Genomic DNA, 16,165 nt, shown 5'->3' on the forward strand with positions numbered 1-16,165 from the left:
CCAGTGGCAGCAGCCCCTGTGCAGGGCTGCACAGGGGTGTCTCTAGGATTTGAAGGCATTGGGGCCTCAGCTTGCACTTCTGCCAGGGAAGTCTGGGGGATCGAAGTCATGCTTCTTATGATCTCTCCAGAAAAAAATACAAAACATTTCCAGTGTAAATCAATTTATTTGCTTTTTGAATTAGAAAATGGTTAGCTGGCCACCCTGCACCCGAATGTGAGCCCGTAAGTTGAGAACCACTGATATACATTAACGATATAATGAGAAACTGTAATATGACCTCATAAACCAGTCTTAAATAATGGCACTAAATTGAACAAATCATTTTCAAAATGCAGTCTGGTTTAATTCCACACCAAGGAAACCATTAAGAGTACATTTAGATTCCCTGATTGTAGGAAGATTTATGTAACTCGGTAGTGCAACATGGCTTGATTAGTGCCACATCGAATCAACCTTAGAACTGAGTACAATTCGGCTTCATTCCAGCTACCGCCCTCTTTTTTAAATTTGCTGTATGGCACTATTCCAAGTCATTTACACCGCACTTATTGAAAGCATAGTTGACATTATTTATTTAATGTGGTAACAGGTCCAGCTCCTTCCTCTGATCGTTTGTCACCCATCTGAATAAAATATCAGCTGCACGACTGAGTTGAAAATACGTTGGTGCATAAGTTTGGTGTGTTAGCAAAACTCCAGTGAAAACTACAGCAGGTTTGTTCTTCTTCCAGACTTTTATGCAAGGTGGGTGCTCTTAATACAATCTGATTGATGCATGAGTTAATCTTAACCTAAAAAGATTCATATAATACTTTGTCTCTTTTAAAATTCTCTGAATACATCCTTTAACTCTGGTACTGAGTGTGCTGAAGGCCTTAGTTGGCACTGACGAGGTTTGACCAGCCCGCAGGGTTTTTTTTGTTTGTTTTTTTTGGCTGACTTTTCAATCAAAATGTCTTCAGGTATCAAGTTATACAAAACAAATGCTATTCTTAAACTTCTCAAGGACGATTTCTCTTGTCTCTCTCACGCTCTCATGCAATAAGATCTACATAAGGATGCAAGATGCAGTTCTCGTTGGTGTCTAATACCTCTGTGGTACGTCTAAAAACAGCATTCCTTGTTTGCTAAAAAGCAGGCAGAACTCTTTAATGCAGTCCAAAACTTGTCGGGGGCCAAAAACAGCCTTGATGCACCCCAGGCTCTTGACACAAGTTTGTTGTAGATTTCCGTTCTGACACTGTGTTGTGTCAGATCCAAGATGTAATATCCACTCTGGCTTGTTATAATGGTCCACTTAAATCTTTCAGGGGCAATGAGCCACTGGCATCTTAAGCGCAGGGAAACCATCAATTCTCTCTTCTCTGATCGGCTTCAGGACTTCATCACCTTCATGCCCCCTATCCTGCAAGAGGGAACAATCAACACTTTAGTATGTGCAACCGTTTGACCCTCTTATTTTGGCGGGATGACCACTAGTGGCGCTCCTCTCCGTGGCCTCCACATTAGCACTTGGGCGTCGTTGGCATTCGGCCTCCCCAGCGCGTTGGGGGGGATGGGCTCCTGGTAGTTGAGGATGTGCGGCTGCTCCTGGTAGGGACGACCCACCAACGAGGCCCGAGAGCCTAGAGGCATGTCAGGGTCCACGGCAATGTCCACTCGCATCCGCCACCGCACCGTCTGCAACACAATGCGCTCCTGGGGGAGGAGAGCAGCGTAATGTTAAAGGGACAAATCACCCCATATTCAAAAATACATATTTACATGTGGTGCTGTTTATCAGTATAGATTGTTTTGGTGTGAGTTGCTGAGTGTTGGAGATATCGGCCGTAGAGATGTCTGCCTTCTCTCCAATATAATGGAACTAAATGGCACTCAGCTTGTGGTGCTCAAAGCGCCCAAAAAACCCCGCTTGAAAAACTCAACAGCAATGTCTCTTTCCAGAAATCATGGCCCGGTTACTCAAGATAATCCACAGACCTTGTTGTGAGAAGTTTCATGTCGGAATTATTTTCTTTCTACTGAATTACACCCGTCAACTGTATCACTATGCAGAAAAAAAAGCATGTATCTACTCAGAAGACGACGTCATTAATGGTTATATCTCGTGCTCTCGACCATGCGTAGATGCACACTTCCTTCTGCACGGTGATATAGTTGGCGGGTTTTGGTCAGTAGAAAGAAATAGTTCCAACATGAAACTGCTCACAACAAGGTCTGTGGATTATCTTGAGTAACCAGGTCATGATTTCTGGAAAGAGACATTGCTGTTGAGTTTTTCAAATGTAATAAGGTAAAGGTAAAGTTCCACTGATTGTCACACACCTCAATGTGTGAAATTTGTTCTCCGCATTTGACCCATCCCCTGAAGGAGCGGTGAGCAGCAGCGGTGCTGCGCTCGGGAATCATGTGGTGATCTAACCCCCCAATTCCAACCCCTGATGCTCAGTGCCAAGCAGGGAGGCAATGGGTCCTATTTTTATAGTCTTTGGTATAACCCAGCCAGGGATCGAACCCACGACCTCCCAGTCTCAGGGCGGACACTCTACCACAAGGCCACTGAGCTGGTACTTGTACTTCTTGGCGCTTTGAGCACCACAAGCTGAGTGCCATCTACCTTCATTATACTGGAGAGAAGGAAGAGATCTCTATGGCCGATATCTTCAACACTCGGCAACTCACACCAAAACAATCTGGATTGATAAATAGCACTACAGGTAAGAGATAAAATACATATTTTTGTTTTTGGTGTGAACTGTCCCTTTAATAAGGTCAGTATTGTATAATTGTGTATTCATGGTGCAGTCTATTTTAAGCACATGAAGAGTCAAAGCTTCAACTGATTGTGCATTATGACCTCTTCGGCTGATCAATGTGTAGTTAATGTGCATCTTAATAAATGATACATCACTTTGGTTTTGTTGAATATAATTTTATCCTAACTGACACAGAAGAAAGTTTAGCTAAAATACAGATCTTTAGTGCCAGTTTTCTGTCCCTATACATGCATGCTCTTCCTCTGCTCTCCACATTTCAACCAATAATAGCCTAATCTACAAAAGCCTAAAAAGAATATAACTCTTCCACAAAGACAGTACATGAATACTGTCAGCATTTAGACACATTTCAAGCTAGACTAACTCCTGATGGGCCGTTGCAGGGGCTTCGTTCAGCAGAGTTGAAGGCAATGATGATGTACTTTGTAACTTTACACCACAAAGGAAAAGTGCAGGGGGGGGGATGATTACATCACAGTCAGTCTGTGTGTGTAATGCAAGAGCAGTCTCTAAAGATGTATAGCCAGTGTTTAAAGCGGGCAAAACATATAACTGTGACAACACTGGAAGAACAACACAATATTATTAAGACATGGTGCAAGTGGGAACACACTTTTTCATCTCCAATACCAGGCTGTGTTTTTGTCCTACCTTGGTGACGGAGTTCATCGCCACCAGCCAGGTGATGAAGCTCTGGTCCCGGGTGATGTGGGTCAGCATGGGCGTGTTGCTGTTGCTGATGGGCACTGCCCAGGTCACGCTGGGGTAGAAGTTGTCGTTCATGCTGACCGTCAGACGGGACGGTTTGGATGTGGGTCCGGTCAGGGTGACTGTCTCGGTGGTGTTGCCATACCAGGGGTAGCTGACGCCGTCTGAGTCGCTGATGGCCTTGACCCGACCCTCTCGCAGCTCTGGTAACTCCCAGCTGGACCTGCGGCAGTGGACAGAAGAGGACAGAGTGAGAGGCTTTTTTTTGGCAGTGGCAGGTGCAGGGTCTGGATGTTCTGAGTGTGTGTGAGAGATGTGTGCACTATACCCAAACACACTGAGCTCAGTCAGTTGCAGAAAGTTAGGGTTCTGCTATACACTCACATGCCAATATCCCCATAGGTGTTGTAGAACTCCATCTGGGTACAAGCCTGGATCCAGCCCACCACCCAAGTTTCATTGCGGGGCACTGGTGGCATCACAACCCCTGCTGAGGCCCTGAAGTAAGGCGTCTTGTAACGAAGCACAATCGGCGAGTTCTCCTCAATGATGGTGGGACACTGGTCAATAGAGGCTGACACCTCATACACCACAATGTTCTCCCGTCTGATGCGGGGCTTGCATGCGATGCTCTGAATACAGCCCATAGTGCAGGCAGCAAGCAAAATGAGCAAAACCAGAGAAGAAGGGAGCAAATGATACCTGGCCAGTATGCACATCAGTCCCCTCCGGGGTCCACCCTTGCCTGGAGAGCAGATCTAATCTTTTAATTGCCCATCATCACTGATTGGTTGGGAAGGAGGAAAAAAGAGGAGAGAAAATGATGGGGAGTGTCACAGTCACCATTGATGAAACATAAGAGCTTCCACCATGATATATTCAGGATGATGTGGAGGTGAGAGCGCAGTGGGGCCTGGGGGGGAAGTATCACAGATCTCCGCAGCCTCCTCCCCCCGGTCTGCCTGCTGACTGCCGCACTGCCCTTGGCGCTCGTCCCCAGAAACTGCAATCCGGCCTCCCCTGGGCTGCTGCTGCTTCTCCGCCGTGCGTCCGGAGGCTCCTCTGTTCCCTGTCGAGTCCACACGTCCGGCTGCACGTCGGTGCCCCTTGATCCTGCTGCTCTGCTCCCGGCTCTGCGCTGTCATGTCAAGTGGCGACAGGGCAGCCAGGTGCGTCAGAGGAGGGGGGCTGGATGCCTTTTGTTTGCTTGGCTTTCCTGTATTAGCCCTACATTCGCGCGGCGCCCTCAAAAGACAAAATCGGGCTCCTCATCACCTTGACCTACATGAAAAGAAGCTTCATCAAACGAGCGAGAATGTGTCTTACAAAAGCGAAACAACAAGGCTATAACAGGCGATTTATATGTTTTCCTCGCAATGTGCTTCCATTCTTGGGGATGCATGAATGGTGCATCATGAATGGAGGCAGCGAGGCAACATAAACGTGCAGAAAACAGTGACTATACCCAGCCGCTCGAGCGCCTCGCGGTTGGTCGTCTCATCGTTTGGTCTCCTCGCGCTGGTGAGCATCGCGGACCGGAGAGCATCCTTTTCCCGGCCGCCTTGTTCAGTTTGGAGGTGCTGATGCTAGGGAGGCAGGGGAGGGGCGTCACCCGACCTCTGCATTGAAAAAAATAACAAGTGCAAGTGGGCGTGTCTACAGGCCGCATCAGCGCTTCCTGCAACCCCATTGGTCGCTGGAGTCAACAGCGGAAGTGGTGTCGTTTGCCTCATCGACTTCCTACCCCCGGATAGTGACACGCATTCACCGGTCAGCTCCGCTTATTCTTTGCTGTCCTCACCCCGCTGGTTTACATCTGTAGCTGCCGGTGCTGGTTTATGATCTTCCGTTTGTTCGGTAACGTGTCTCAGAGGGTGCCGAGCTTCCTGTACCGGGTGTCGCTGATGATGAAGCCGCAGGTTGTGTTCGTGCTGGGCGGGCCTGGCGCCGGCAAAGGGACCCAGTGCTCCAACATCGTGGAGGTACGAGAGATGGCGAGATAAAGGACAATGAAAAGTACCGACTTTGATAGTCGGGAGTAAGCAGGTCGTAATGGAAATGGTGTTTAGTTCATTTTAGTGCCAGTTCTCCTTTTGGTAGCACATTTTTTATACGGTAATGTCTAAATTTGATTGACTTCCGGTTGTCCTCTAAAATGAACCTGTGTTAGCAAGCTAGCTAGTTAGCCACAGTGGGTATGTGCCTCTTTAAAAGCCTGTACTGGCATACAGGAGCTAAAAACATTACTTATTATTATTCTTAATCATTGAGAAACTCCCCAGTGTGTGTTTCTGAGTGCTGAGTCAAAGCAGTAAAATATATAATGTATTCTAGCCCACTGTTTAATGTTATGTAGCCAAATGAATGAAATGCTTTTTAGCTTCACACAGAACAAATAGAGCCAACAAGAGGAGATAACCTATTGACATTTGCTCTGTGTTGTAACCCTATCATTAACTCATCTGTTTAGTTGAGGTTATATAACGGTCATTGTAAGTCTGGGGTGGGCTCGGTTACTCCACCATAGACTTTGAGCAGACAGGCACAGATGGTGATGTGGACATTTATTGGGTGGGGTGCTTTTTATGTCAACATCAGGTGTAAGGGATGATGGGCCATACTTCAACAGTGGTTGGATGTAACCAGGTTCATTCACTCAAGTACTGTACTCATGTACAAGAGTGAGGTACTTTGATTATTTCCATTGTATGCTTCTTTATACCTCTGCTCCGCTATAGTTCAGAGACTATTTTTCTACTCCAACTAGTAGAGCTGCAAGGAGTAATTGGTTAATAATAATAATTAACTTTATTTATATAGCACCTTTCATACAAAAAATGCAACACAAAGTGCTTTACATTACGGGAATTATAAGCACTGAATGCTTCACATAAAAATAGAACATCAGAATCAGAATCGGCCAACATACCTTTTTCTTATTTTGCACAATGAATGAATTTTACATACATTGAAAATTATTGTATTTCATGGCTGCATCTGCTGGTGGGCCAACACGATAAGAGTATGCATGCAAGTCCACTACAGAAGACTTGATAGTCACTCAAGCTAGGGAGGGAAAGAAGCGGATATATTGGTATCGGTATCGGTTATGGGTCAAATGAGTTATTACATATCAGCTATCGACAAAAAAATCCTATTTATTTTTCAGAGTCAATTATTCCAGGCAGACACAAACTCACCAGTAGATATTGATTAACCAAAATAAGCATCTTTCAGCTTACCCTGGAACGTCTTTCCAAGAGTTAACCTCACTGTGGGTATTGTTTGTGCCGGGTACAGCCCTCAGCTGCCCCAGAATCTGCCAGCCAGTTGTGGCGCTGTGGATCAAGTAGAACTCACCACAGTCTTTCTCCGTTAGATCCACCACCCACTAGTCACAGAAAAACCATAATTCTCAAAATCATAAAATAATTGAATCATAAAACCACAAATCATAAAATCAAGCAAGATACAACATTTTGAAACAGAAGAGTTTCAGACCTGTATCAGGAAAGTCAAAGCTAGTTAAAGGCAAGAGGGAACAGTTTTTACCTGTCTTTTAAAACTAATTAGTGGGCTGGCTCCCCTGATATCTATAGGTAGTGTGTTACATAGCTTTGGGGCGTAAAAAACAAAGGCAGCATTCCTGATTTTCTTTCGGCCGTTGCTGTGAACCTTCAATAAACCAGCAGCAGATGATCGTAGTGTTCTTTTAAAGCAGATAGTTAACAAGGGAGTTAGTTAAACAATTTGTTGGTATTAAATTAATCGCCAACTGACTAAATAATCAGTTAATCAATATGAGTAGTTTCTGAAGAAAAACGTAAACATTCCAGCTTCTTAAATGTGAATATTATCTGGTTTGTGACAACTTTGTGATGGTAAACAGATTATATTTGGGTTTCGGACAAAACGTGGCATTTGAGGAAATCATCTTCAGCTTTGGGACACACTGATAGACATTTTCCACCATGTTCTGACATTTAATAGACAAAAAACTGATCAGTTTATGGAGGAAGCAATTTTAAAGATTTATCAACAATTGTAGATTTAGATTATTGATACAGAATATAATGAACAAATAAACTGATGTATTAATATAGATAAAGCTACCCAGCAGTATATAAAAAAATGAAATAAGCTCCACCTTTAACAGCTTTAACATCAAAGTGATGCTTAGATATTAATTCATTACTAATTGTAAGCAAGCGATATTATAAACGATATTCTGAAACAGGCCATTCTGCAAAATTAGTACTTTTACCTTAGGTGTTTTAAGTAGACTTTGATGCCAATACTATGCCAATGCGTAAAATATCCGGGTCCTTCTTCCATCACTGTACTTCATCATATATTATTCACTTGGCCTAAAGTTTCTGCAGTTATGTACACAAGAATATTCCGGTATCCTATGATAGTCTGCAGCTCTACTACGTTGTTATTCATAATAAAACATGACCTAAAATCAGACTAAAGACTGGGTAGGTCTGGAGAGCATGAGTGATGCTAAGTAGGGTGAAACGGTCCATGGTCTGACAAAAAGCTATTTTTAACATCCCAAAAGTTTGAAAAGCCAGAGCTCTACTTAAGGATGCTGCTTTGATGTTTGTCTGAAAGTCATGAAAGCTCATGAAGCTGCAGCTCTACTGGGGGGTAATGTAGATTCTTTTGATGTGTGTGTGTGTGTGTGTTGACTGACAGAGAGAGAGCTTCAAATAAGAGAGACTTTATAACTACTTCTGTTCACGGATGTAACTGGGTGTTGGCTGCCGTGCTTCAAGTAACAGTTAGTCCTGAATGGCAGCCATACAAAGAGGCTCCTTTCATTCAGCACACACGTACCGACTTCTTCCTGGTCTGTGAGTGAGACGACTTTAGCCTGGCTGTAAAGGCCGCCTTCTCAAATTTAGACTTTTAGTATCAGTAGAAATCTTTTTGTAAAAGACCAACCATTACTTTCTCCTCGCCAGAAATCGACTCTTAATGACTAGCATTGAAGTGATTTAGTTTGAGATACAGTTTTTATCACAAAAGATCAACTTATCATAGTTTTAAAATATGTTTGTCTTTCAGAACTACAGCTACACCCATTTGTCAGCGGGGGAACTGCTGAGGGCAGAGCAAGCAAGAGACGGGTCAGAAGTCGGATACCTCATCTCCACCTACATCAAGGAGGGCAAAATTGTCCCCGTGGAAATCACTATCAACTTACTCAAGAAGGTACGCACCAAGCACAGGCTGTAAATCTGGTTTGTGTTTGCCTAACAAGAGACAAACCTGACCAGTCTGTCCAGGATCAGATGGTTCTATTCATGCCCTGTTTGCAACCCAACACAACTCGGCTTTTATTTTGGTATATAGGGCTCAAAAATAACTTTACTGTGGAAAGTGAAAATTAAAGTTCAACTCTGATCACAGATCAGTTTTTGATTCTGCTAACTTGGCTAATCATTTTAATATCTGGGCAGAACTACTCTGAAACAACCAAGGCGATTACTCAAACTACAGAATAGTCAAAAGTCACAATCAGTACATTGATTACACTGATGCATGAAGTCATTTATTAAGTAAATACACAAAACATTTGCTTCTCCTATCCTCAAGAATATGATGACTTAGTATCTCTTCCTGCTTCATGTAATTTAGATCAGAATATTTGGGTTTTTGGAGGATTGTTCAGTTATGAATGATTTGAAGACATCACTTTAGGTTTCAAGGTTACAGAGACGTAATGCATTCACTTTACAACAAAAATATTTGCCTTGTTTTTCTGAATTAAAGAGATAATTATCTTGTCATTGGTAAAACAAGAGCAGAATTTTTCCCATGAATCGTTTTCTCAGAAATTTTTGTTAATTTTAAGAAACGGCAGAATTCTATTTCTCAAATATATATTTATAACCATATATAAAAACATTTAAATTAGAAGAGAATAAAATGAAGCCATGTACAGTTACTTACATACAAATCGTTATATACTTGTATACCAAGAGAGATTATGGTTTAGAGGAATACTAAAAATGACCATTTGTATATCAGTTAGTCATGACAGGTTACCTTGAATTCATGACAAAAAAAATAAGTTTTTCCCACATGCCTCCATGGAAAACAGTGAACGTATTGATTTATTAATTGAAAGGGTACCACGTTTAACATCAGCAAAACTATATCAAAAACGTCACTTTACAAGCTCTCACACAACTCGTGCAGTAAAATCCAGTTGTCATTTATCCAGTCGTATGCTCCGTACTTCCCAAACACGTGCATTTTCGCTAAAACCCTTTGTTTTTTAAACATCATTAAGGTGTTTTTTAAAACCTGAATTCACATTCAGAGTAAAATATTTATGTGTTGTTGTTTCTGTTTCGTAAGGCAATGGAAGAGACCATGCAGAAAGACGAGAAGAAGTTCCGTTTCCTCATAGACGGTTTCCCCCGCAACGAGGACAACCTTGAGGGGTGGAACAAAGTCATGGACAGCAAAGCAGATGTTAAATTTGTGCTTTTCTTCGACTGCAGCAATGAGGTGCGTCATGGAAACCAGGAAGCTAAAACCCTTCCAGCTGTTTTCAGATGCACACAGAAAGTGGAGCTGATATCCTCAGAGACATTTCACACCGAGCACACAGTTTCTGCCTTTTCTGTCCACAGGTTTGCGTCAGTAGATGTTTAGAAAGAGGGAAGAACAGTGGACGCACAGATGACAACAGAGAAAGCTTGGAGAAAAGGTACAGTCCTGCAACATAAACAAAACCTGTCACTTTAGACTTTAACATTACTGAATCCCAGAGGTGTGTATTTACCTTTTACGGGGACCTGTTATATTCATTTTCAGATTCATACTTGTATTTTGGGGTTCGACTAAAACATGTTTAAATGCTTCAGTGGTCAGAAAACACTTTATTTTCCTCATACTGTGCTGAAACACCTGTATTCACCCTCTGTCTGAAAGGCTGTTTTAGCACCTATCTCTCTAAAGCCCCCTCCCAAAAAGCTCAGTCTGCTCTGATTGGTCAGCATTTCCGGGTCTCGCGCATCTTGGTGTCTCTGCACCATCACTGCAGCTGGGGAATGACTGTAACAGAGAATAGCAACACTTTCTACCATGAAAAATCACCAATAACAGCTTCTAAACACAGCTGGACATGTTCTAGCAGGAATATGGTTCGAAATCAAAGAGAAATTGACAACATCAGTAACAGATTACATATTCCCTTGACATTAGCATGTAGCTACACGTAGCATTGTACGTAATGTAAATATTTGCAGTTGCATGCATGGATCAGATGACCATGTAACGAAATCCGTCACAAGCTGATGTCAGCTTGTCTCGAAAGTAGGGGTGCAATATTTATTAATTATACTCGATGTACTGTATACATGAATGTGTAATAAATTGTTCATGTATTATCAAAAAGGATAAAGGCCATATTGCCCAGCCCTACTCGAAAGTAGAAAAACACTTGAAAACAGAATTCAGAACAACCTGAGGCCTGAGGTTTTTGCTCACAGGGATTACATTTACCTCATTATGTGTAACTTTGGCCACGTTTAATATGAACTTACTTGATTTTAACCTTATATATGTGACAGAAAATAAGAAAAAGCACAACAGTTCCCCTTATACAATGAATTGATTTCATAAACTGATTTCTTTCTGTCTGTAACAAAGTACAACAAGCTTATCTGATCAGTATAGATCTGTCTGACCCACTTAGCTGACTGTTGGATACCTGCATGTATGTTTTTGGCCTATTTTGTGTCTCCTTTGAGTCCCCTGTGTCGTCTGACCCCAATAACCAGGCATATTTTTCTTGCAGAATCCAAACCTACCTGCATTCTACACGACCAATCATTGAACTATATGCTAAACTCGGCAAGGTGCGCACTATAGACGCCTCTCGCTCTGTGGATGAGGTGAGTAAATGGCATCGACTGGAAGAAAACATCCGTGAGCGGCACCCATAGATTGTTTGTTTGTGTGGGTGGGGCGTGAGAGGAGGTGTGATAAACCTGTTAATCAGGGCAAACAAGCCCATAACGAGAGACTTAAAGAGTTTTCTCACATTGTCTAATATTTGTATTTTGGATTCCAGCTTGTAGATGTAAGAATTGCAGCTTAAGGCAGTTCCACAGTGGTTTGATCACTGGGCTGTGAGGGATTTTAGTCAGGACAGATCAAGTAATATAAAACAAAAAGAAGAGAGATTGTCAGATAACAGCGTTTAACAGAAGCCCTGTTGTCAAGTGTTCCATTTGTCATCAAAGTCTGTCAACGGCTTTAGAGAAGAGGAAACAGAGGACTCACTGTGTCACATGGTAGAATGTGGAAATCCTCCAGTGAAGCAAGAGGGAAAACTTCCTCAGCAAGCCAAAGTGGAAATCCCGTAATGTATACTAAATGCTATTTAAAAAAAAACTCCAAAAGGAAAACTAATCTTAGCATTTGTGAAGTCACCAGTCTGACTCCACGTATTATTAAAAATTTCATAACCTTCACCAGAAACAAGGGTGACATCACAGACAAAGGTGTTCCCCCGCCTTGATCGAGCACAGGCTACAGCCTTAACCGTAATGTTATTTTGTGGTTTTGGTCATCACTGCTTTCACTTACAACATTTTACGATTAAATGCTGAGATGTGGGGAGTGAGCGACTCTGCCCATTATGGGAAAAAGGAACAAAACAGATTTTAAAGTTTTCCTCCACTCAAAAATATGTGTTGCTTATTGATACTTGACTTGGATGCATCAAACATTTTTGTGGAGAAACAAAAACACAAGTAACTGTATTATTAACGGGAAATAATACCAGTACTCTCCAACCTGGACCCTATTTTTCCTGTTTTTGTGTCTAAAGCCCTGTTCAGACGGCATTAGTTTAACGTGGAGACGTGGGGTAAAGTAATTATTACCAGGGATTTTAGTCCCCTCCGAACGGACCATGTCTGTAATCATTACGGATAATGTCAGTAAAAATTACGACTCCTTTACCTTCTGTAAAACGGTCTGGAGAAAATACCTCGGGTAATATTAATCCCGTGCGAACACGATCCTCTGTAAAAATATATGTAAATATTTCGTCACATCCTGTTTACAGCCATTTTCCCGCACTTACAACTAGTTTTCCGCGTTTTTTTGATGATGGAGGCGCTTGAAGAAGCATTCGGTGTTGTCAGCAGATGTGATAGTGGACATTCTTCTAATGATCGCATAGCCCTACGTGGGAGACCAATCAAAAAGGTCGAGAAGAAAGCACTTTTCAGAGCCACGAGACTTCTGGTTGTGTTAGGTAGGCCTAATATAAATCGATATTGCTAATCGTTGTATACACACAATCCTGATCATGGGCAGTTTTTCATATGGGCTAATCATGAAATATTATTACACATACAGGAAGCAACGTAGCAGGCACATGCCGACAGGGAGGTGATGCCAGGGCGCAAATTGAGGTACTACTCCCATCTCTGGTAGAATTACGGAGATTTCTTGTCCCGTGCGAATCGAACATTTATATTACAGACATCCTGTGTAACTGACATTAGTACACATCCCTATGTAAAACTAATCCCGTCCGAATAGTACTTACAGTCAGTGGTTCCCAACCTTTTTCTTGAGGGACCCATATTTTAACCATTGTAGACTTTAGTGCCCCCAACACACGTTATTTGTTTTTGACACATAAATGACTTAAATTTTGACATGTAATGCATTAAAATTAGGGGGTCATGTCCCCGGTTGGGAACCACTGGTCTAAGTAACTAATGGGAACATCAATTTTTGAACATGGTCCAGTATTGAGCAAGAGCGCTGCAGCAGCCAACTGTGAAACAGGCTGCAATGTAGCCATTCAGGGCTTGTTCACACTGTCAGTTTACGTCCACTTAACGTGCTGTTTTTGTCACTGACAGGCTCAGATTGTTGTTCTGAGTGTCTGACAACATTATGGAAAGGATCCCTACAGAAAAATTAAACTTTTTTGTACATTTTGCTTGTTCTGTTCTTTTTTGTGCCCAAGTCTTGCTGCGGACTTTTTCACATTGTTGAAATCAGCTCAGTATTCAGCCATGACATCGAAGGACATCCTTTAGATAACACTAAAGGCCCTGACACACCAAGCCGACAGTTGGCCATCAGTCAAAGATGGGCTGTTGGTGTTCCTCATCATTAGCCCTATTGGATTTTTTTGGCCATGTTGAATCAACAACAGCAGAGTCCGTTGGTGAATGATATCACTCTGATTGGTGGTTCAGCTCAGCGAAGAGAAACAGAAATGAGGAAAGTAAACAAACAGCTAAAGTTAAAAGGAAGTGAGATCAAAACATGTTACATTAGGTAAGACTGTTTTTCTTTAGCAGAAGTGTCTTGTGATGGTTTGTGTTACCGTATTTTCAGCACTGGATTGTGTTGTTAATGTGCTGACTGGTTAACTACCGTCAAGACGGTCTTCCTGTTTCCCTTTTTGAATGATGAATACAGACGACCGCCGTCAGCTGGTGTGGAGTTATATCCTCGTACATAGGCGCAGAACGCACATGCTGCTTGACCATAGTCTGTGTAGCAACTTTGCAACTTTTTGGTGGAGACACAGGCAAAATGAGTTGACGCAGCCACTAATTCTCTGAATTTAGTTTGGTGTGTCTGGGTCTTTAGCTACACTCGCTGTGCTCCAACATAACACATTCTCTCTGGCACTCCTCTCTCCAATGCTTCCACACCAGCAGTGTACTCCAAGTAGCTTCTCCACTCCGCCACACATTTCTCCGTCCTGTCCTCAGAACTGAAAGAGATTTGTTCATATGATGCAACATTTGACGACTCCGTGAACCGTTCCTTAAAAGAGGGCTCACCTGGTTTCCTCCAGTTTCCCATTATAATTTCCCACCATTATACTGGTCTGAATAAAGTCCCTGGCTCCACAGTCAGATGTCATGTGTGGGTAGTAGTTCCAGTTTTGAAATGACTCGTCTGTTTGTGTCCTGACAAGTCAAAGTAAACTCTCCTGTTTCTCTCTTTCAGGTGTTTGCTGATGTGAAAGTCATCCTAGACAAAGAGGGTTGAGTCTCTCCAGCTGCCAACAACATTCACTTACATTTTTAGTTTTCTTTTTATCAACTCCGAGCACACTATAATAAGTTTATATGTCCATTTTACTTTTTACTTTTGGTTAATTTTTGTTTTCCATTTCTTTTTGTAAAATGCTGCACTGTTTGTTTGTGGATGTGTGTACAATATGTATTGATCTGAATGAGAAGTAGAGTTGCCTAGCAGCTATTTGTGATTAAGTAGTTCATGCTTAGAGGAGCTCACAGCTCGTCTGCACTGTCTTTCATCATAGTTCGAGGCCTTCGCATAGGAACAAATGTAAGGTTAGCATAGACACTTTTTGGTGGTGTATATCATTGATGTCTTCACTGATGAGTATCATGTCACTGGAAGCAGCCATCGTGCTTCAGACCAAATAGTTTGACCTGATGACGACATACTGGGTTTGATTTACGACTGGCAGGGCAGCCAGTAGCCTCCAAATAAAATGCATCAAACATCTGTGTCATGCTTAATGGACAGCACTTAAGGGACATGACCAGGTTTATCTTTCTGTTACCCATTCTGCAATGAATATTTGACTGTACTAGAACACCTGGATGTGCTTCATCACAGCTGTGACAGCTGGGACTAATCACAGAGAAAACATGAAGATAGAAATCATTTCGTTAAATCAGTACTGTATCTGCTTGAAGGACGGGGGATAAAACTGTAAAAGTTAAAACAATGACTCCTTTCATTTGTTTTGTTCAATTAATCCAGAATATCAAGTCAATACTGTGTGACAATATCCTATTTATACGGTATGTTTTGTAGTTATTTGTCTCTGTATATTTAACTATACAAGTATAGAGCTGTAGTCGATGATAATAAATTGATCAAGTTATTAATTGCTACACAAGATTTTACAAAATTATGAAACCCCTAATCTGCCAACAGGCAGCGCTACATGTCAATGTAGAAATTGAGCTGGAACTTTTTTTTCAGTCAGTTAAATAAATATAGATAATGGTAAATAAATAAATGTAATTTTTACACATCTACATTTTATTATTGTATTTCTATATTTCTACTTAAATTATTTACATATTTATATGTAATTTTTTGGAAAGTATAATCAAGCATTTCTGTATTTTAGCATTTGTTCTTAAATTTAAAAGGTTATTTACCAGTTAAAAAATGTAATTCTTTGTATATTTCAGTGTTAATGTATGCTTAATTTATTCAGTTAATTATTGATAAGTCAGTAAGACAGTTTTGTCCTCCAGAGATTTAGTTATTTTACCTACCTCCAAATATTTTACCTCCAAATGTTAATTGTAAGTCAATCTTTTTTAAATTTATGTACGAGAATAAATTTTGATTCATAGGAGTGAACACCAGGGGGAGCCAGAGAGAAACAAGTACACTACACACATAACCACACAACTACAGTAATACATAAAGGCTCAATTATGTCTTACTTGCAAATAATGAACATGATTATTGCAACAAGTGCTACCTTATACATTTTTAAATTAAGTTATTAACTGCTTGAAGACTTCTGAAAAATCACAAACCCCTCATCTATCAGCAGGTGGAAATAGATATGACTTGAGTGGGTTTATCCAGGGTTTTTTTTTCCAGTCAATTAA

At 41.5% G+C, this 16,165-nt stretch overlaps 2 protein-coding genes across 3 annotated transcripts; one reads left to right on the top strand and one right to left on the bottom strand.

Annotated features, from left to right (window-relative positions):
• Window positions 1-146: 146 nt before the first annotated feature.
• fam78ba (family with sequence similarity 78 member Ba) lies at window positions 147-5,146 on the bottom strand. Of its 2 annotated transcripts, XM_033650923.2 has the most exons (4): window positions 4,954-5,146; window positions 3,873-4,769; window positions 3,432-3,711; window positions 147-1,701 (listed from the first exon to the last, which is right to left on the bottom strand). In XM_033650923.2, the coding sequence occupies exons 2-4, from the start codon at window positions 4,205-4,207 to the stop codon at window positions 1,459-1,461; spliced, it is 858 nt and encodes a 285-aa protein (XP_033506814.1). In that variant the 5' UTR covers window positions 4,208-4,769; window positions 4,954-5,146; the 3' UTR covers window positions 147-1,458. The 2 variants fall into 2 exon arrangements, with proteins under 2 accessions (XP_033506814.1, XP_033506813.1); XM_033650922.2 differs by having other exon boundaries at window positions 3,873-5,146.
• Window positions 5,147-5,207: 61 nt separating this feature from the next.
• cmpk (cytidylate kinase) lies at window positions 5,208-15,255 on the top strand. The gene is made up of 6 exons (XM_033650924.2): window positions 5,208-5,470; window positions 8,562-8,708; window positions 9,861-10,013; window positions 10,139-10,215; window positions 11,308-11,404; window positions 14,505-15,255. Exons 1-6 carry the CDS (start codon window positions 5,327-5,329, stop codon window positions 14,544-14,546), a joined length of 660 nt encoding a protein of 219 aa, XP_033506815.1. The 5' UTR covers window positions 5,208-5,326; the 3' UTR covers window positions 14,547-15,255.
• Window positions 15,256-16,165: the final 910 nt, after the last annotated feature.

This window comes from Epinephelus lanceolatus, chromosome 12 (assembly GCF_041903045.1).
Source record: "Epinephelus lanceolatus isolate andai-2023 chromosome 12, ASM4190304v1, whole genome shotgun sequence".
Taxonomy (NCBI): Eukaryota; Metazoa; Chordata; class Actinopteri; order Perciformes; family Serranidae; genus Epinephelus; species Epinephelus lanceolatus.

What these genes read in the sequence shown, in the direction of transcription:
- fam78ba (XM_033650923.2), bottom strand. Translation starts at nt 4,207, where the DNA reads ATGTGCATACTGGCCAGGTATCATTTGCTCCCTTCTTCTCTGGTTTTG. An exon ending in ACCTATGGGGATATTGGCAT is followed by an intron (nt 3,712 to 3,872) that starts GTGAGTGTATAG and finishes CCACTGCCGCAG; the next exon opens with GTCCAGCTGGGAGTTACCAG. An exon ending in CGATGAACTCCGTCACCAAG is followed by an intron (nt 1,702 to 3,431) that starts GTAGGACAAAAA and finishes CTCCTCCCCCAG; the next exon opens with GAGCGCATTGTGTTGCAGAC.
- cmpk (XM_033650924.2), top strand. Translation starts at nt 5,327, where the DNA reads ATGATCTTCCGTTTGTTCGGTAACGTGTCTCAGAGGGTGCCGAGCTTC. An exon ending in CTATCAACTTACTCAAGAAG is followed by an intron (nt 8,709 to 9,860) that starts GTACGCACCAAG and finishes CTGTTTCGTAAG; the next exon opens with GCAATGGAAGAGACCATGCA. An exon ending in CCTCTCGCTCTGTGGATGAG is followed by an intron (nt 11,405 to 14,504) that starts GTGAGTAAATGG and finishes TCTCTCTTTCAG; the next exon opens with GTGTTTGCTGATGTGAAAGT.